At 30.4% G+C, this 16119-nt stretch overlaps 1 protein-coding gene across 4 annotated transcripts; it reads left to right on the top strand.

Annotated features, from left to right (window-relative positions):
- The first annotated feature begins 794 nt into the window (after positions 1-794).
- Positions 795-15404, top strand: LOC128166867 (uncharacterized). Of its 4 annotated transcripts, none has more exons than XR_008241183.1 (3): positions 795-960; positions 14447-14504; positions 14667-15404. XR_008241183.1 is itself a non-coding variant. In XM_052832305.1 (2 exons), exon 2 carries the CDS (start codon positions 14667-14669, stop codon positions 15165-15167), a length of 501 nt encoding a protein of 166 aa, XP_052688265.1. In that variant the 5' UTR covers positions 14447-14504; the 3' UTR covers positions 15168-15404. The 4 variants fall into 4 exon arrangements, 1 of the variants encoding a protein (XP_052688265.1); XR_008241184.1 differs by lacking the exon at positions 795-960 and adding an exon at positions 7739-7786; XR_008241189.1 differs by lacking the exon at positions 795-960 and adding an exon at positions 11897-11965.
- The last annotated feature ends 715 nt before the right edge of the window (positions 15405-16119 follow it).

The following is a 16119-nucleotide window of genomic DNA, read 5'->3' as shown; positions in this document are numbered from 1 at the left end:
TTTAGAGCCTAGGTGCTAATTAATTTGAACGCATGAAACGTTTCAAGACAGGAATCTAACAATGTACAAAATGTGTCCCCTAAAGCGTGAAAAATCTGGTATTCTCTTACAAATTCATTAAAATGAATCCCTGTTCGACAGATACTGTAAAATAAAGTGGCTTTGTTGGCTTCGTGAAAGGTTGATTAACGCGGGATCTCCATATTAAGATACGTAAATACAAAGCAGTCAGGCCAAGACTTATTAATTCGTGTTTTACTAGACTGGATCAATATTAATTTCTATATCCCTAACCTACTCCTTTAAAACAGAAAAAGAAAAAAGAGTATAATGTTTCATCACAAACACTTTTATGGTTATTAACGGGGTTGTTTGATTTGATTTCTTCTCTATTTTATTTTAAAAGTGGGAAGATATTAATATCGGTAATAAAGCAAATTATTTTCTTCCCGAGGGCGAACTTATTAAATTCCGATTGATTGTTTTGTGCACTAGGAAAATGAACATTAAAGTTCCAGTGATAACAAAACTGCTTGTCTCAGGCTTGCGGTAACATAAAAGAAAATTATTTTTTTTTCCTCAAATATACATTTGTCACAAATTTTACCAAATCCGCCAACGTGCAATAGCCCTATAAAGCCGCCGACCCGACTTGATTATCTACAAATTCTGATTATTTTTATAGATGGTCTTTTCCTTTTGTTAACCTTTTATTGGCACCGAGTTGTTAATGTGAGAAAACCAGATAGTTCACTTGCATTGTCCTTCGATGTAACGTCACAATCAATTACCCGATGTCCAGTAGACTCGCCGGGATCTGTCATATTCTTAATGCGTTGGACTTTCTGTGCGTATCAGTGTCCATTCCTCGTGCCATCTCTTAGAATTTCAACACTTTGCCCGGAATTTAACTTTATTTTTTTTTATTTAAACCACAATGAAGACGAAGAACTAAACAAGGTAAATCTTAATTTTAATCGCGAAAAATTAACAAAATTATGAACATATCTATAATTATTTATATCCAGTTTAAAATTTTCTTTACAAATATTTGATACTAGGGATAACAGGGCAACTTTTGCCAAAAATATGTTAAGGGATTCATATTCTTTCTTAACTCTGTTTTGCTTTATATTTTGACATTTTGTTAAAAATTACGAGAGTGAATTTATCAGATTTTATTATTCAGCGTTACAAAGGTACGGTACTTAAATGTACATAATGGTGTTTGAAATCAAATTCAATTCTAAAGCTAAATTTCAAATAATTTGATAAAAATTGTAGGACAAGTATTTTGAAAAAAAAATTCAAAGGCTCATGTAATATTTTAGCTGTAAATATTACAGAAATTCTACATTTGTTTCTGAATACAAAGTCATTTTCGTAAGATATTTGAATTTGCATACAGTTAAAGGTTCATATACCTTATGTATGAAAAGAGGTTTTTTTTCTCTTTGCCACCTTAGCAGTTGATATTGAATAAAAAATAATGCTATCATATTGTAAACAAGTTTCAAATGAACAAAATGTACCATTATATTTAATGCTTACATACTGATAGATGATTTAGTTTAAAAGGAGCATCAATTGCGAAACAAGTCAGTGTAACCATGTGCTAATATTGGTAATCCTCAACACGTACATGTAACTCATGCCATGGAATAAATCAAATTATTTAAGATAACACATGTGTATAAGTATATTCACAGAGTATATTTTCCTTTATTTCTCAATAAGAAAAAAAACCAATTAAACTTTGATGTTTCTTGCTGACATCAAAATAGCAAATATTGTGGGTTATGTAGATTTTATTTATTGCATTGATTGCTAAATTCATAGCTTGCAAGAATCATCAACAGCGCATGCTATTCTTTGCATGTACATGTCTACTTTAATATCATAAAAAATATAAATTATTAACATAAAGGGTGTAAAGTTTGTATTTTCTCAAAATTGTCAGCCAGGAGGTTGCATACAAGGAGGTATTAACCAAATTTTCTATATATGGAAGCTATGCTAGTAAAGACTTTTAATGTACATGTCATGTTGTACATTTTGAATTTACTGGGTGGGTGTAAATGCAAAATTTACAAATCAAATTATCATGTAAATTTTGCATTTACACCCATTTAGAAATTTCAAAATTTACAACATGACATGCCGACAACTTTATAGAAAGAATAACTTAGACGCGCTGATCTTCATTATTCCAACAAAATACCATGAAACCAACGCATTTTTGTTTTAATATACGAGACCAAGCGATGATAGTCACGTAGTTTGTTGTTTTTTATTGCAAAAGAGGATTGTCAGTGAAACAACACTCACAGTCAAAGAAGAAGAAATCTTTTTCTTCGAAATTAACTAATGTATACGTTGTGGTAGAATTGCACTGTGAACTAATAATCATTGAAATCGACGTGTGTTCCCACATCTTCTTCCGAAAATTCAATTTTCTGCAGACAAATATAAACCTATTTAATTTCATTCTATCACTCAAACTTGCACTCTTGAGTTCTTTAAAAAAACACAATTCTACTCAAAATCTCGAGTTAATCATTCCTTTGAGTGATATAAAATTTCTATGGAACAAATATTTCATAGATGAAATGTTTATTTATATATATTGTATAAGTTTACTTGTAATAACTTGATCTTGGTACCAAAGGTTCCTTTAGTAATCTGCTTATTAATTAGTTGACTAATTTCTTTAGGTAGACATTAAACAACTTTCCGCACTCTTTCTGGATTCTTACCATATAATTTAACAATATTAGGATGACAATGAATTAACTCCTTTTTTCTTCAAAACAGGAAGGTTACATAAAGATAAGGGTTTTGTTTACATTTTTGTGTCACAACAGGATATGGTACATGTATGGTACCTACTGGTTAATTGGTTTACAAAGGAGCCATCCAATGTTACCTGTATTTGTTGTTTTCAATTAGGTATAAGGAATCATTCTTTTAGCATTGTATTGTATTGTTATATTGTTGTAATGTACAAGACAATTAATATGCACATGTCAATACAATGTATACATATAAACGGATCACTTGAAAAAAGTTTATACATGGAGTTTTCTTATACCAAAAGCATTTTTTATATATTTACCTAAGTTGTACAAATTTTTTTTATGTTGAAAATAGTTGAATTGTTTTAATGACAGAGGGTTTAATGTAGTAAACACTCGTAAAGAATTGTTTCTCTCAAATTACAATTACGTCTTTCTAATGGAATATTGTTGGATCTACCAGTTTAGACGATAAATCAATGAGATGATAATCTTAAGTTACATATATGTTTCTTTTTTTGTTAAGAAATTCTTTTTGTCAGACATGACTGCAAAGTAGAATGATCAATTAAATATTTATAAACTGTACATTTGGAAAAGGCATTTATATCAGCTAGTAAAAACTGTTTATAGTTAATAAAAATACGTTGCTTGGCAACTGTTAAAAAATCTGGCTTTTCAAAAAATTGATTTACCCATAAGTTCATTAGTCCAATGCTTCATAACATGTTCTTAATCTCCACAGCCCAGTTTTTACATTTATTTTTGTTTTTACATAAAGTTTCATTTTACATATTAACATAACATGAATTCAAGCTAAAATGTTTTGATGATAAAAGTTTCATCCAGTTTCTTAAAATACGTAATTTTCTAACACATTGTAGAGGCATTCTGCTCAATTCACAATAAATAGCTGCATTAGAGGTGGACCATTTAACATTCAGTATGTATTTACAATAATTAAGATGATTTTTTTTCTATATCTGGGACAGAACGGAGGCCCAGACTTCACAACCGTAGTAAGCATTGCTTCCTATATACCGGTAAGTGTCAAAATTGAACAAGAGCGTAGTAAAGTTAATACTTACAACATTTACTTTTCAGCGCAAAAAGCGCCTTGATACATTGTTCAACACAATTCTTTTGCATAATATGAAATTTGCCATTGTAATTCCACAAACCTCCGAGATAATAAAAACTGTTCACATATAAGGTGATAATTTTGGTCGGGGCATGATCAAATCCAATAGCCCGGAGGGTTTTATGATATATTTGATCACGCCCCCACCGAAATTATCACCTCATAATATTCAAAGAATGATTCCTTATTACTTATATTTATATAATTTTCAGTAATTTTACAATTAAATATTTGAATATAAATAAGCAAGTCCTAATCATAGGTCATTTATTAGACTGTATAGTACAAAATCGATACGTAGTGTTATCACAGGCGATAAAAAGTTGATACGTTACTAGTACATGATAGCCAATGAAAATTATAATTCTCTTGATGTGAATCAACAAGAAAATGGAAAAATAGCTTGTAGATTATTACTATAAATCGGGGCATACTACAATTTGTTGTTCGTATCGTATTATCTTGCCATCGCAAGTCGTTACTTATTAGATGAGAAATCAATTTCTACCTGGAGAAATTAGTTAACGAATTGATAAACAGGTAATTATTGGTACATTAACCTGGGTTTCAGAATTCTATTACACATATACACATAAGCAAGTTGAGTTTATCACTTCTGGTGTCGTTGCTTAATCAATAGTAGATGTCCTTGATACATGTACAAGTACACCTTCGTCTCAGGATCAAAAGAATTTGCCAGTTGCAAACGCTAGGTCAATGGTGGAAATATACATGCCTCCTTCAAAAAAATATATCAACCTTGGTTCTTGTCTCTATAAAAGATATTTATCTTATTTTACCCTTTGAATGATAATTTTGATACAATGTTACTGCGTAATGCATACAATGGACTGTTTCGGTATAATGGATAGATCATCATAAAACAATTAAAGCATATATCAGGCATGTAAGCGGCACTTTTGAGGGAACATTGGAGATGATGGATGCAGGCAATTTTTAATAGAGAAAGGGGGTACGGTGGTCCCTCACTTTCTTAAAGAGTGGTATTTATGAGTTTAATATGGAGAGGTCAACTCTCACTGACTAATCAAATCTTTATACACAACCTATTCAGATTAAGATATTATTAAGAGACACCATTTAAGATAGCAAAACTAAGCAAAGAGTTTCGTCTTTTTAAACCCGTTGAACCATTATGTCCTTACTGAGAATAATAATTTCAATAAAATAATATACATGTATCTACTTCATAGAGGATCAGAAAATCTGAAGAAGTTTATGAGACTTTGACAAGTACTTTTGATGAAAGCATAATATACCGCTTGGGACTTCTTTGATAATAAAAAAAGTGAAGTCTTGTCTCTAAATTGAAAATTAAAAAAAATAAACTGTATTTTTGCTCAAAGTAGTTATGGAGAATCACATCAATTTTCATGTTTCAAAAAATGCTAATAAAAAAAATCTGCATTTATTTTATAATATGTGAATTAAACTGTATTTTAGACAAATCTATTTATCATTAGCAAATAATAATTTTCTAGACAGTCTCTTTTTTTCGAAAAGGCGAAAAGAGTTTCGTCCTTTTATAAACATGTAAAATATTTATTTGGCGTAACTTGAATTAGATATGCATTTCAAATACTTTTATATAAGCGCATTTTTAAATAAGTGTATTTGTTCCTTACTCTAACAAAGAAATAGTTTACACTTAAATTCGTTTATTTTATCAAGTCTTAAATTACTAATTTATATTCCACATGGAACACAAAGGTATGTTTCTACAAATATATAGAGAAACTCAGATCCAAATATTGATTTTTTTCTCTTCTTCAATTATGCTGTTGTCGTTCATCTGAACATTAAGGATTATTAAATGTTTTTATGGTTTCATATTCAAACTGAAACTCATATAAAAAAATATTAATACTTTCTGTGCATTTTTATACAACTGTGTTACTGTTAATTATAGTTTTTATGGTGAAAATGCATTTTTTTAAACATGTATTCAACGTATTCCAAAAAAATCAAGTTTTATTAGTAGTATCTCATATCATTATACATTGATGATTTTCACACGTTTTTTACGCGTCTGTTGGGATCTTATTTTGCGCTATATTATGTATACATTTTTCAATACGATGATTTTTTTTTTATTTTCTTTTGTTAATTCAATTTCTATAAGTTTTTTATTAAGTTCGCTGATTTTATCTACCACATTTATTCTCATATAACGAGTCAAACTACATGTATCACACCTCTTCAGTATGGCGCTTTTGTGGAACTTTTTCTCAAACAAACAAAAAAGCGTCAAAGAAAAGTGCTGAATAGACCCTATTATTTTCTATTGATGGACAGGATTTTTTATGCATTATTATCTGTTAAAACTTACATCAAACTTTGTTGGAGATAACACTAAAGAAAATATAGATTGAGGGTAAAATGTTTTCCTGGCATATTTGTTATTGTGTATTTGAGAAAATCGCGCTTCAATTTGCTGATAAATAATTAGTAGTTACAAAGTATGCATATAGAACGGTTATTTTTTCGGTTATATTTCCTACAAGAAGATAAAGGTGACAATGATTTTCCCTGTACTTTCGGGGGGTTTTTTTGTAAGGTATTCTTGGTATGTTGAGAAACTTGACAAACTAATCTAATGCCCCAGTCACACATTCACGGATCAACTCCACGGTTCTACTACGAAATATTTTCCACGGTTGACACCGGAAAATCAAATAATCGTTAATGCCCCAGTCACACATTCACGGATCAACTCCTAGGTTCTACTACGGAATATTTTCCACGGTTGACACAGGAAAACTAATGAATCGGAGTTAGTACGGATGCACTACGGAATGGTTACAAATTGATACATACGAATTACTACGGATTCATACGGAGTTAAAACGGACTTCTACGTTCTAAAACGGTTTAGTAAGTTTTTCTAAGGAAGTACTACGGTGGTTTCATCCGTAGTGGAATTTTGAACATGTTCAAAAATTTTCGCAGCTATACAAGTATTGCTACGTTTGGATACGATAACAGTCGGAAAAGCCACGGGTCAATACATATCGCAACGAATGATTCCGGATCGCTTCCGTAGCTAATCCGGCATTTGATCCGTGAATGTGTGACTGGGGCATTAATATACACCTTGTGTTCCATTAAATTTTATACATCAGTTGGAAGAACGATATGAAGCCAACGTAGATGAGTTTAATATGATACTTATTAATGGCATACGAACCTGTAAGATGATATTCATTTGCTTTGGTTATAGCTAACATATATGTATTATTTACCATTGCTTGCAGCTTTTATGTCAGAAACTTCTTGATACCTTGCATTTATCTATTTATTATACGCTATTCTATTATATTCCACATATTATGACAATTAATTTACATTTTTATCATGTTTTAGCCACCCGATATCATACGTTCTGGTATATAAAACGGCTGTTTGCTATTGATATATCGACAGTAGACTTTCTCAAGTGTATAGATTGTTTTCCCGCTGAAAAAAGTCATTCAAAAAAAATAAACTACAGTTTTTATGATGATAGAGTCATTTCAGAAAAATCTGATCTTACAAAGTGGCGTCCATCTTAGTCGCCTTACATTTATATTATGTTAAATGCACATAAAGCACTTGGTGTCTTTTCCCAGGGAATATGAAATACATTTAAAGATCAAAATGATATCGTGCAAAAGTCTAGAGTACTCACATAAACTATACTAGGATAATGCAACATTCACTTTTAGGTGTGGAAACGGTTTTGAAATGAGGACTTGTAGACATTATGGGGTAATGAAATTCTCTATATAAAAGTGGCGTCATTTCTTGTGTTCTGATTAAGGCTTTGCAAAAGAAAGGTCTTTTAACTGAGGTAAGACGGTACAATATTATTTTGCTAAAACTTATGTAAACTATTCAGGATTTGTTTTATGAAGTACGAACTATATCAAACATGCATGTAAGTTATAATACAAAATACAATAATTTGAATCAATAGTGGGACATTTATAAATACATGTGTATTTATCGGATGAATTACAAGGGGTAATACTTTTAGAAATTCAAATATAAATTTTAACATGATTATCAATATTATGTTAACTTAAAGTATATTAATTCGAAGCAATTGGTTAACGTTAAAAACATGCATGTAAGAGTTGTACTTGATGTAAGATCAGAAATCTGTGGTATACATGAATCAGGCAACCTTAGTTGTCAAAGAAGAAAACCTTTAGCTTCATAATGTGTATATGTTGTCCATGTTTATATCTTAATTACGTGTTCGTGTTCATAACTGGGGCCCAAATATCCAGGAATCGATTTCATCGATCGTGTAAACATGTAGATGGCACTAGCCCGGAAGCAGAAACTCTCTAGTTTGTGTCGCAAAGGAATGCATAAGACCTTAAGTATAAGTTAAACTGAACTAGAAAATGAGTTGAATGGCCGGTCTGCTATATATAATTCTTCAGAATAGGTAACTTGTATGTGAACGCATTTAGCCCTGGAATTTTTACGATTTATTCTTACATTTTTTAATAAGAAAAAATCATGTATTGATTTTTACGAATAATGATGAGCTTGAATAACACTTTTTAATGTAAGAAAAGGAAGTCTGATACCTTTACTGTATCTTTGAATTTCCTAGAAAATATATATAAAAAATCAATTAAGTTAGATATTAAGTCTTATTGCGAAGAAAACGATTACAAATTTTAAAGCATGAATATTTACTAATGCATAGTTACTGTATTTCTCTACACGTATATATTTTTACCTTGGATTTTAGAAAAAATTGATAAAAAAAAATTGCCGAAAGGTAAAAATTAAATATGTAGTGTTGATGTTTGCTTTGTATGATTGAAAAATGATCAATAATTTAGATGATAAACACAGCATTTCCTGACGTAGAGAAGCTTTTTGTTTGCTTTCACACAAGTTCTATGATATTAATCACATTTAATGATGAATGACAATTACAATGAAACGTTTTAGTCATATTTTAAATTTCTGATAGAGATAACGGTTAGAAATCAAATGTAGCACTTTTATATGTGCACAATACTGTATTTCTACCGGTCAGCCAACATAATTTTTTCTTTGCAGAGAGAGAGAGAGAGAGAGAGAGAGAGAGAGAGAGAGAGAGAGAAGTGGCACATCACTCAATGAGAAACAGTAAAAAAATATTAAAATGTAATTACAGCTATAATAGACAGTTTGAATGGTATATTTACTGTAAGTTATGAAAAAGGAAGGTAATATTTAAGAATGTACTGAAAATATGGGAAAATTAAACTTCTTATAATGAGGGGTTGGTCAAAAGGTGTATATGGAATGGACTACTCCTTTTAACCAAAGTAGTAGGATGATGTCAAGCGTCCGTATTACTATACAAACATTATCTCAAATTGATAACAAGTCACGTTGACTACTTAATTTAAAAGAAAGGTTCTGAGTTGTTGGCGTAAACATGATTAATTATTTTGGTTGATCTTTACAGGGTGAAAATTTTATTCTTATGAAGTCTTTACAAAATTTTTGTTGTTTTCCATAGATGGTCATTGACCTATACTTATTATGGAAAATAATGGATTCGTTGTTCCAAATATCACAGACAATTTGTTTTTATGCATAAGTGTTAAAAAGATCATTACATGTCTGGTTTTGAACGTTCAAATTAATGCCCACACAAAGTTAAGATTTTTAAACTACTTGTGTGTATTTTGAAGACACGCTATTTGTTTCAATGGTAAGAAAGGTGGAATAAGATACTTTGTCCACGATGTTATGTAGTGAGTTTTTTAATTGAAAAGTTATAACATCGTGCATCTTTCATAATTGAGCTTTTTACTTTATATATTAGTGCCTGTTTGGGAGGGTAACAGTTGAAATTCACACTCCGAGAAAACCATTGCCAACCAACGCGAAGCGTTATTTAATGTTCAGCATGTCCCTTGACTGGAATAAAAGTTCCATGTCATAAAAATTATAAAATCTTGCAGTACAAGATAAATCAATGGAATACATTTAGACAAATTTTATTGCTGACCAGTAATCCTCCGACTATTGGTTTTCACGATTGATAGTCAATCAGTTACATCCTTTTCGCCAATGTAGATAATAAATTTGCATGTAATGGGTTTTACTCCGAACGAAATTTCTAAACATTTTACTAATTTTGGACCTTTAAGCATTGCTGATGTAAGACATTTGAATGAAATAAAAAATTTAAAAATTGTGTATTGTGATTAAGGACGTTACGCATCTTTCTCAAATGACCAGCTTTGTTTTATTATCTTGTTCATTTGTTTCTTTTTTAAAATGTTACGTACAGTGGTAATGGAACCTATACCTTTACAACCAATGCGATTTAGTAACATTTTTTTCTCAAAATCAGGTTCCCTTTTTAACCAAGTTTTGATGGACAAAACTTGACGAGAGTGTAAAATATAAAGGATATAGGAAAGGTAGTTGAGAAAACCAGTTACTAACCAATTTAAATTAAGTTTAATTTAAATTGAAAAGACGTAGGAGTGATAACAGTTCATTATGACGTTAAATTGTAATCTGCAGTTTATCTAAAACTTTACTGAATTGTTATACAAAAAATGATTTTATTTGAATTATGGAATGGATATATTGTATAAACCTCTTGAATTTGTGATATTGAATTAGACATTAAATGTATTAATATTGCATGTATCTTATTTTTTGAAATCGAATCATAAAAATAGACATAACTCAATTACTGTTTGTTCAAATCCCTTAGCTATTGAACTGGGTCGTTGCAGCAATACACGCCGTATCTCTATTGGGTAAATGAATGCAATGCTATTTTCTTTATATAAGAAAAATAGTAAAATGACTTGAGAAGATGAGACAATAATATTGAAATAAATCTTCTCTGTAGTATTTTTAATGATGAGATAAAAGCATGTACCTTCCAAGAAGTACCACGATAAATATCACCCTGTTCCTCTAAAGATGTCGTAGAAATAAGTTTTATTGATCCTAAGATAATTTAGTATGGTACAATATACAATCAAATCTGCATTGCATTACTCAATCATGTTCATTATTATTTCAAAACTGAAAATTCAAATTTAATTCATTTTCATGAACAAATTGTCCTCACCTGAATAGTTGTAAAAAAACCAAAAATAAAACTTGTTTTTCTCCTCTCCATGTAATCAAATTTTGATGGCGAGGTCAATCATTCCTAAGACAAATAAATATATTATATCAATTAAGCCTTCGCATTGACAACTTAATTTGAAAGAAAGGTTCTGAGTGATAGGTGTAAACATTAGTTATCTCAATTATTTTGGTTGATCTTTTCAGGGTAAAATTAATTCTTTTGCAGTCTTTACTAGGTATAATAGTATGTTTTTCATCAACGGTTATGGACCTGTGCTAGATATTGAATTGGGTTCAATGTTCAGAATGTCACAAACAATTCACTTTAATGCACTAATGTGAAAAAAAAATGTATTGGTCTGGATTTTCAACGTTCCAATCTGCACACAAAGTCTAAGTGTTTAAAAAAAAATTCATGTGAGGCATTAATAATGAATATAAAATGTACAAAACTCGACATTTGCAATTGTATGATACAAAATCGATCAAAAGGCATTGAAAAGACATACGTTAATATTTAAATGATTTTCAAAAATAAGACTAGAAAAATGCCTTATTTTCTTGCGGTTTTTTTTCCGATGCAAAAATTAATGTTTCATTAAGCTTTACATGATACCCTAATGGGCGCAAACACGCTCCTCTAAATTAGCTTTTAGAAAGTAGGAGTGAAATAATTAGAGAAAACTATTGTCCTATACTTACTCTCATGGCTGTTTAAAAAACTAGGTGTTAGTCATCTTTGAACATTTACAGCAAAATTTTAGTTTTTCATTAGAGAGAATTGAAGCAGACGACAAAACGATTTCTGATACATGTAAATATTTATTTTATGATCACGTGGTATATGCATCATCATCGTTTGATTATCAGAGAGAGAGTAGAACTGAGGTGCGGATTACTAAAGCATTTGATAGTAAGTAATATAATAGCTACTTATCAGTTTATATATGAGTTTTAAAATTATATAAAAATGTATCAATTTTATAGGTACAATGTATAAAGCAAATTATAACGCAAAGACAAGAAAAATACTAAAAGTAAAATGTGAAGTAAAACATAAGCAATTACTAGTTGAATATTTTTTTAAATGAACAACTTGAAACTGAAAGATATTAAAAGTTTGGAAAAATTGGTTTTGCAAGAAATCCCACACGACGCATTTGATGTAATTAAAAAACTAATTTTCTATAGTTTTTCTATTCATAAACTAATTAATCAAGTAGTAAAAACGAGATTCTTGGTCAAAGAGCTAGAGCCACGAAGGGTCAAAATCGGCCTAGTCTCCGAATTTTACGATATTACCAGGAAACAATCTCAGGTCAATATACTTCACAAAAATAAAAGTCTTGGTTTGGTTTGGCCCCTATCCATGCTGATCGACGCATGGAAAGAGCGGTTGTTTCATGCTTAATTACAAACGTTGAATGACGTGACTGACGTCACAGTTATTACAACATGTCAGAGTTGTTTACGAATACATATCAATGGTACTACAATTAACATCAATATAACAATAACACTTTTGCACCAAATACTTTGTTTTAGAAATAAGCAATTTTTGGAATTGTATAATTTTTTGCTTAAATATAATGTCTTCTTTTTATTGTTTGTCTTTTAATCATTTTAAAGATGTCAAAGTAACTCTCGGCGTATTTTGCTTACATCGTTCTTAAAATTACTGAATATTTTTTCCTGCAAATGGACCGTAAAAAAAGATGTGGAGGAAATAATACAATTTTAATCAATCCTTGCTAATTAACAACTTCAGTAATCGATAGTGATTATTATTTTGTATATGACGTAATGTGAATACTCCAATAAAATATTATTGAATCCATAGAATATTTCCTAATTGGTCTAATTAATATTACTATGACCAGTTTAATTTAATTTCGTACAAAGTACATGTACGTTCATATCTGACATACTTCACAGTTTGAAAAATATATTGAAATAAAAATCAATAAATTGTTATAAAAATATAATCTTTTTTTAAGCAGAAAAGCATTACCAATGAATGGTTAACATACATTTAGTTCGATGAAATTTCTTAAAAATCTCTTTGACGTCATTACGTAGACCTCACAAGTGGTTCATACGTATATGTGGTTTCTAAAATTCAAAATGGTAGAATGAAATATAAGAAATAAAGTAAAGTCCATAAAATAAATTACATGTAAATTCCCAAACTTAGAGAAATGTTAATAGGCCAAAATGATTTCTTAGACTATTTCAGTGAGCAATTAGCATTATGTTTTAGTAAAATTGTCGTTATAAACCACCATTGTTCTGCATCCTGCCAGATTCCACATTTTATTTGTTTGATTTATTAGTTGCAAGTCGCAATGAGATGTTAACTGTTTTAAAAAAAAAAAATTTTTGTACATTTTTCTTTAAAAAGTATTATTTTCAAAAAGTTGTTTTCACTGAAATAGAAGAAACTTAATTAAAAACTAATAGAAATAAGGATGCAATAGTAAGATAGAAGATACATATAGAGAAAGCAAATGGTGTGTATCTAATCTTTCTATTTTATTGATTGAAAAATCCCCCCCCCCCCCCTTCTGAATTTATAAATAAAAGTTCATTATACATGCACGCTTAAATCCTACCGGAGGCTTGTCATTTTAATCTATAGAAATTGGTGGGTTTTTTTGTCGATTGTAACTAAACTAATAATTAGATCATATTAAGTAAAATATACGCGATTAAGAAGGGGGCGGAGGGAGTGAAGCGATTGTTAACGTTCTAAAATTGAGTAAGATTGTGAAATTTCAATTAAAAATTAAGTTCATTTGAAAAGTAAATTAAAATAATAACCCTAGCTGTTCGAACATAGCATAGTTTGTATTTTTCTTCTTAAAAAAGTATATTTTTGGTAATTTGTTTTAATTTCTACTCATATGTTGATTTCATGACAAGATATGTTTTTAATGTTCTTTTCATACTCAAATGAGAAAATATTAAAAATTTGTAAAAGTCCATTTATAGACTAAACAAATATAAAAGATAAATTCCAGCCGCTAATACATTCTTTATCATTTACTTTGGGTCAAATTAAAACATTTTGAATATTTAGTATTAACGGTGTATCGATTATAGTCCTGGCGACATATCAGAACTTCATTGATGATATATTTTTTTATCATGATATTCAGTGAGAAGTTCTTCAGAACACCAACTTTAACCCAAGTCTGATAATTTTTTGCGACAACGCATTAAACAATAGTCATTAATTTTGACATTAGTCATTTTGTACAGCTTTGAAAGATCAATAGCATTAATTGTGTTTACACTTGGAGTATCGATACTGGGTGGATGACGTAATCATGAACGATGTGCACAGTGAACCAATCAGAGGTTTCTGGTAATTATCGCCTCTATTTCTTTACAGAAAACCTCGAAACCAGAGCCGCTCTTCTCAGTGAGTTGATTATACCCACGGCAAAAAGGTATGCATTGTTTGAAATATTATTCAAATTACTTTAAAGTGTCATTGTTTTTTATTTGTCCCATCACTTTTTTTAAATTTTTACTTATTAATTTTCTTTATTGTAATTGTATTTTTGTGTACATGTATTATATTATTATATCATATTCTTTTTTTTTATCAGATGAAAATGAAACTAAATGTGATGGCGGTTATTGTAACAGCTCTTTTTGTGAGTGTGGACGCTTTCATTTTGCAAGATCAGGACAACCAGCCAGATCTTTCTGAAGCAGATTCGATTCCTGTAGAAAAACGAGGTAGACTCTCATTAACTGCTGATTTACGGAGCCTGGCGCGCATGCTTGAAGCCCACCGAAAACGTTTCATAGCAAGTAGATTCCCATACGATTCCATCCGTAAAAAGTTGTTCCGATACGGCAAAAGAAGCCCTATAACAGAAACACTGGAATACAACGAAGGAGAAGACAGATCAAACGCCCTTGATTCTGAATTTCCGAGTTTAAAAGTCGAAGAAGAAACACCCATCTATAACATAAAACGCCAACGTCTGTCTGTGAACGGGGCCCTATCATCTCTTGCCGACATGTTGGCGGCCAATGGGAGACAGAGGATGATGTCAGAAATGGCCATGAATCGGCAAAGACTTTTTGGACTAGGGAAATAGTTAATTAAAAATTTGTGTAGATATTTCATACAGTTACTCTTATTCCAACTAACTTGGACAAGCAGTGTACAGTGTGCAAAATTTCGCCATTTTTATAAATATATTGTTTCGATTTTCATTTCATTTTCATATAAGCAGGTAAATGTTCATTATTTAGTCTGAAACTTTGGAATCTATCATGGTTTTAGAATAGAATCACGATAGTGATTATTTTCATTAAATTAAATTAAACCCCAAGTATTTGATTTGTTTTTAATAAAATCAATATGTAAGACATTTGACATTTGGATTTTCTTAAATAACAATACTCACGCTGAGAATATGTTCGATAGACAGAACTATTTTGATTATTAAAGAAAAACAATTAGATATAGACACGAATTAACCTTTGGAATACAAATGTAAAAGACATGCAAAGTTAAATACACAGAGCTTTATTACTCAAAGAAAGTCGTTGCGTCGGACTGGTTAAGAGAGTAATAGAAATCAATTGCGGGCGATCAACATGTATAAGAAAGGTCGGGAATTAATCACAGTTAACAATTTTATAGTCAATTAGCCTCTTGCAACAACAGGACCATCATCAAAGATTGGCGACGGTCATTGTATGTCACATTAGTCGATCGTCAGAGCAGCTAGGGTCAACTTCAAATGATGGGAAATCTATTATCGTATGACAATACGCCAATATACGCCAAATTACATTTGAAGCATGTACGTATATGATTATATACAATAAATGATTTTAAAGTGACCGAATACTGTTCAGTTTTCATTGGGACAATTAGTTTTACGAAAATAAATAATGTTTAGACCGGTCATATAATGGTTTGTTCCCGTTTTGCACACATTTGAAAATTAGGTATCGAAAAAATGTGTGCGAAACGGGAATTTGACCAGGTGAGATAATTGCTTAATTGCTATAGTCTGTATCACATTTCCTGCAAGGGCA

This window comes from Crassostrea angulata, chromosome 1, assembly GCF_025612915.1.
Source record: "Crassostrea angulata isolate pt1a10 chromosome 1, ASM2561291v2, whole genome shotgun sequence".
NCBI lineage: Eukaryota > Metazoa > Mollusca > Bivalvia > Ostreida > Ostreidae > Magallana > Magallana angulata.
Note: the sequence above shows the minus strand (reverse complement) of the source record. Positions and strands in the feature narration are given on the sequence as shown.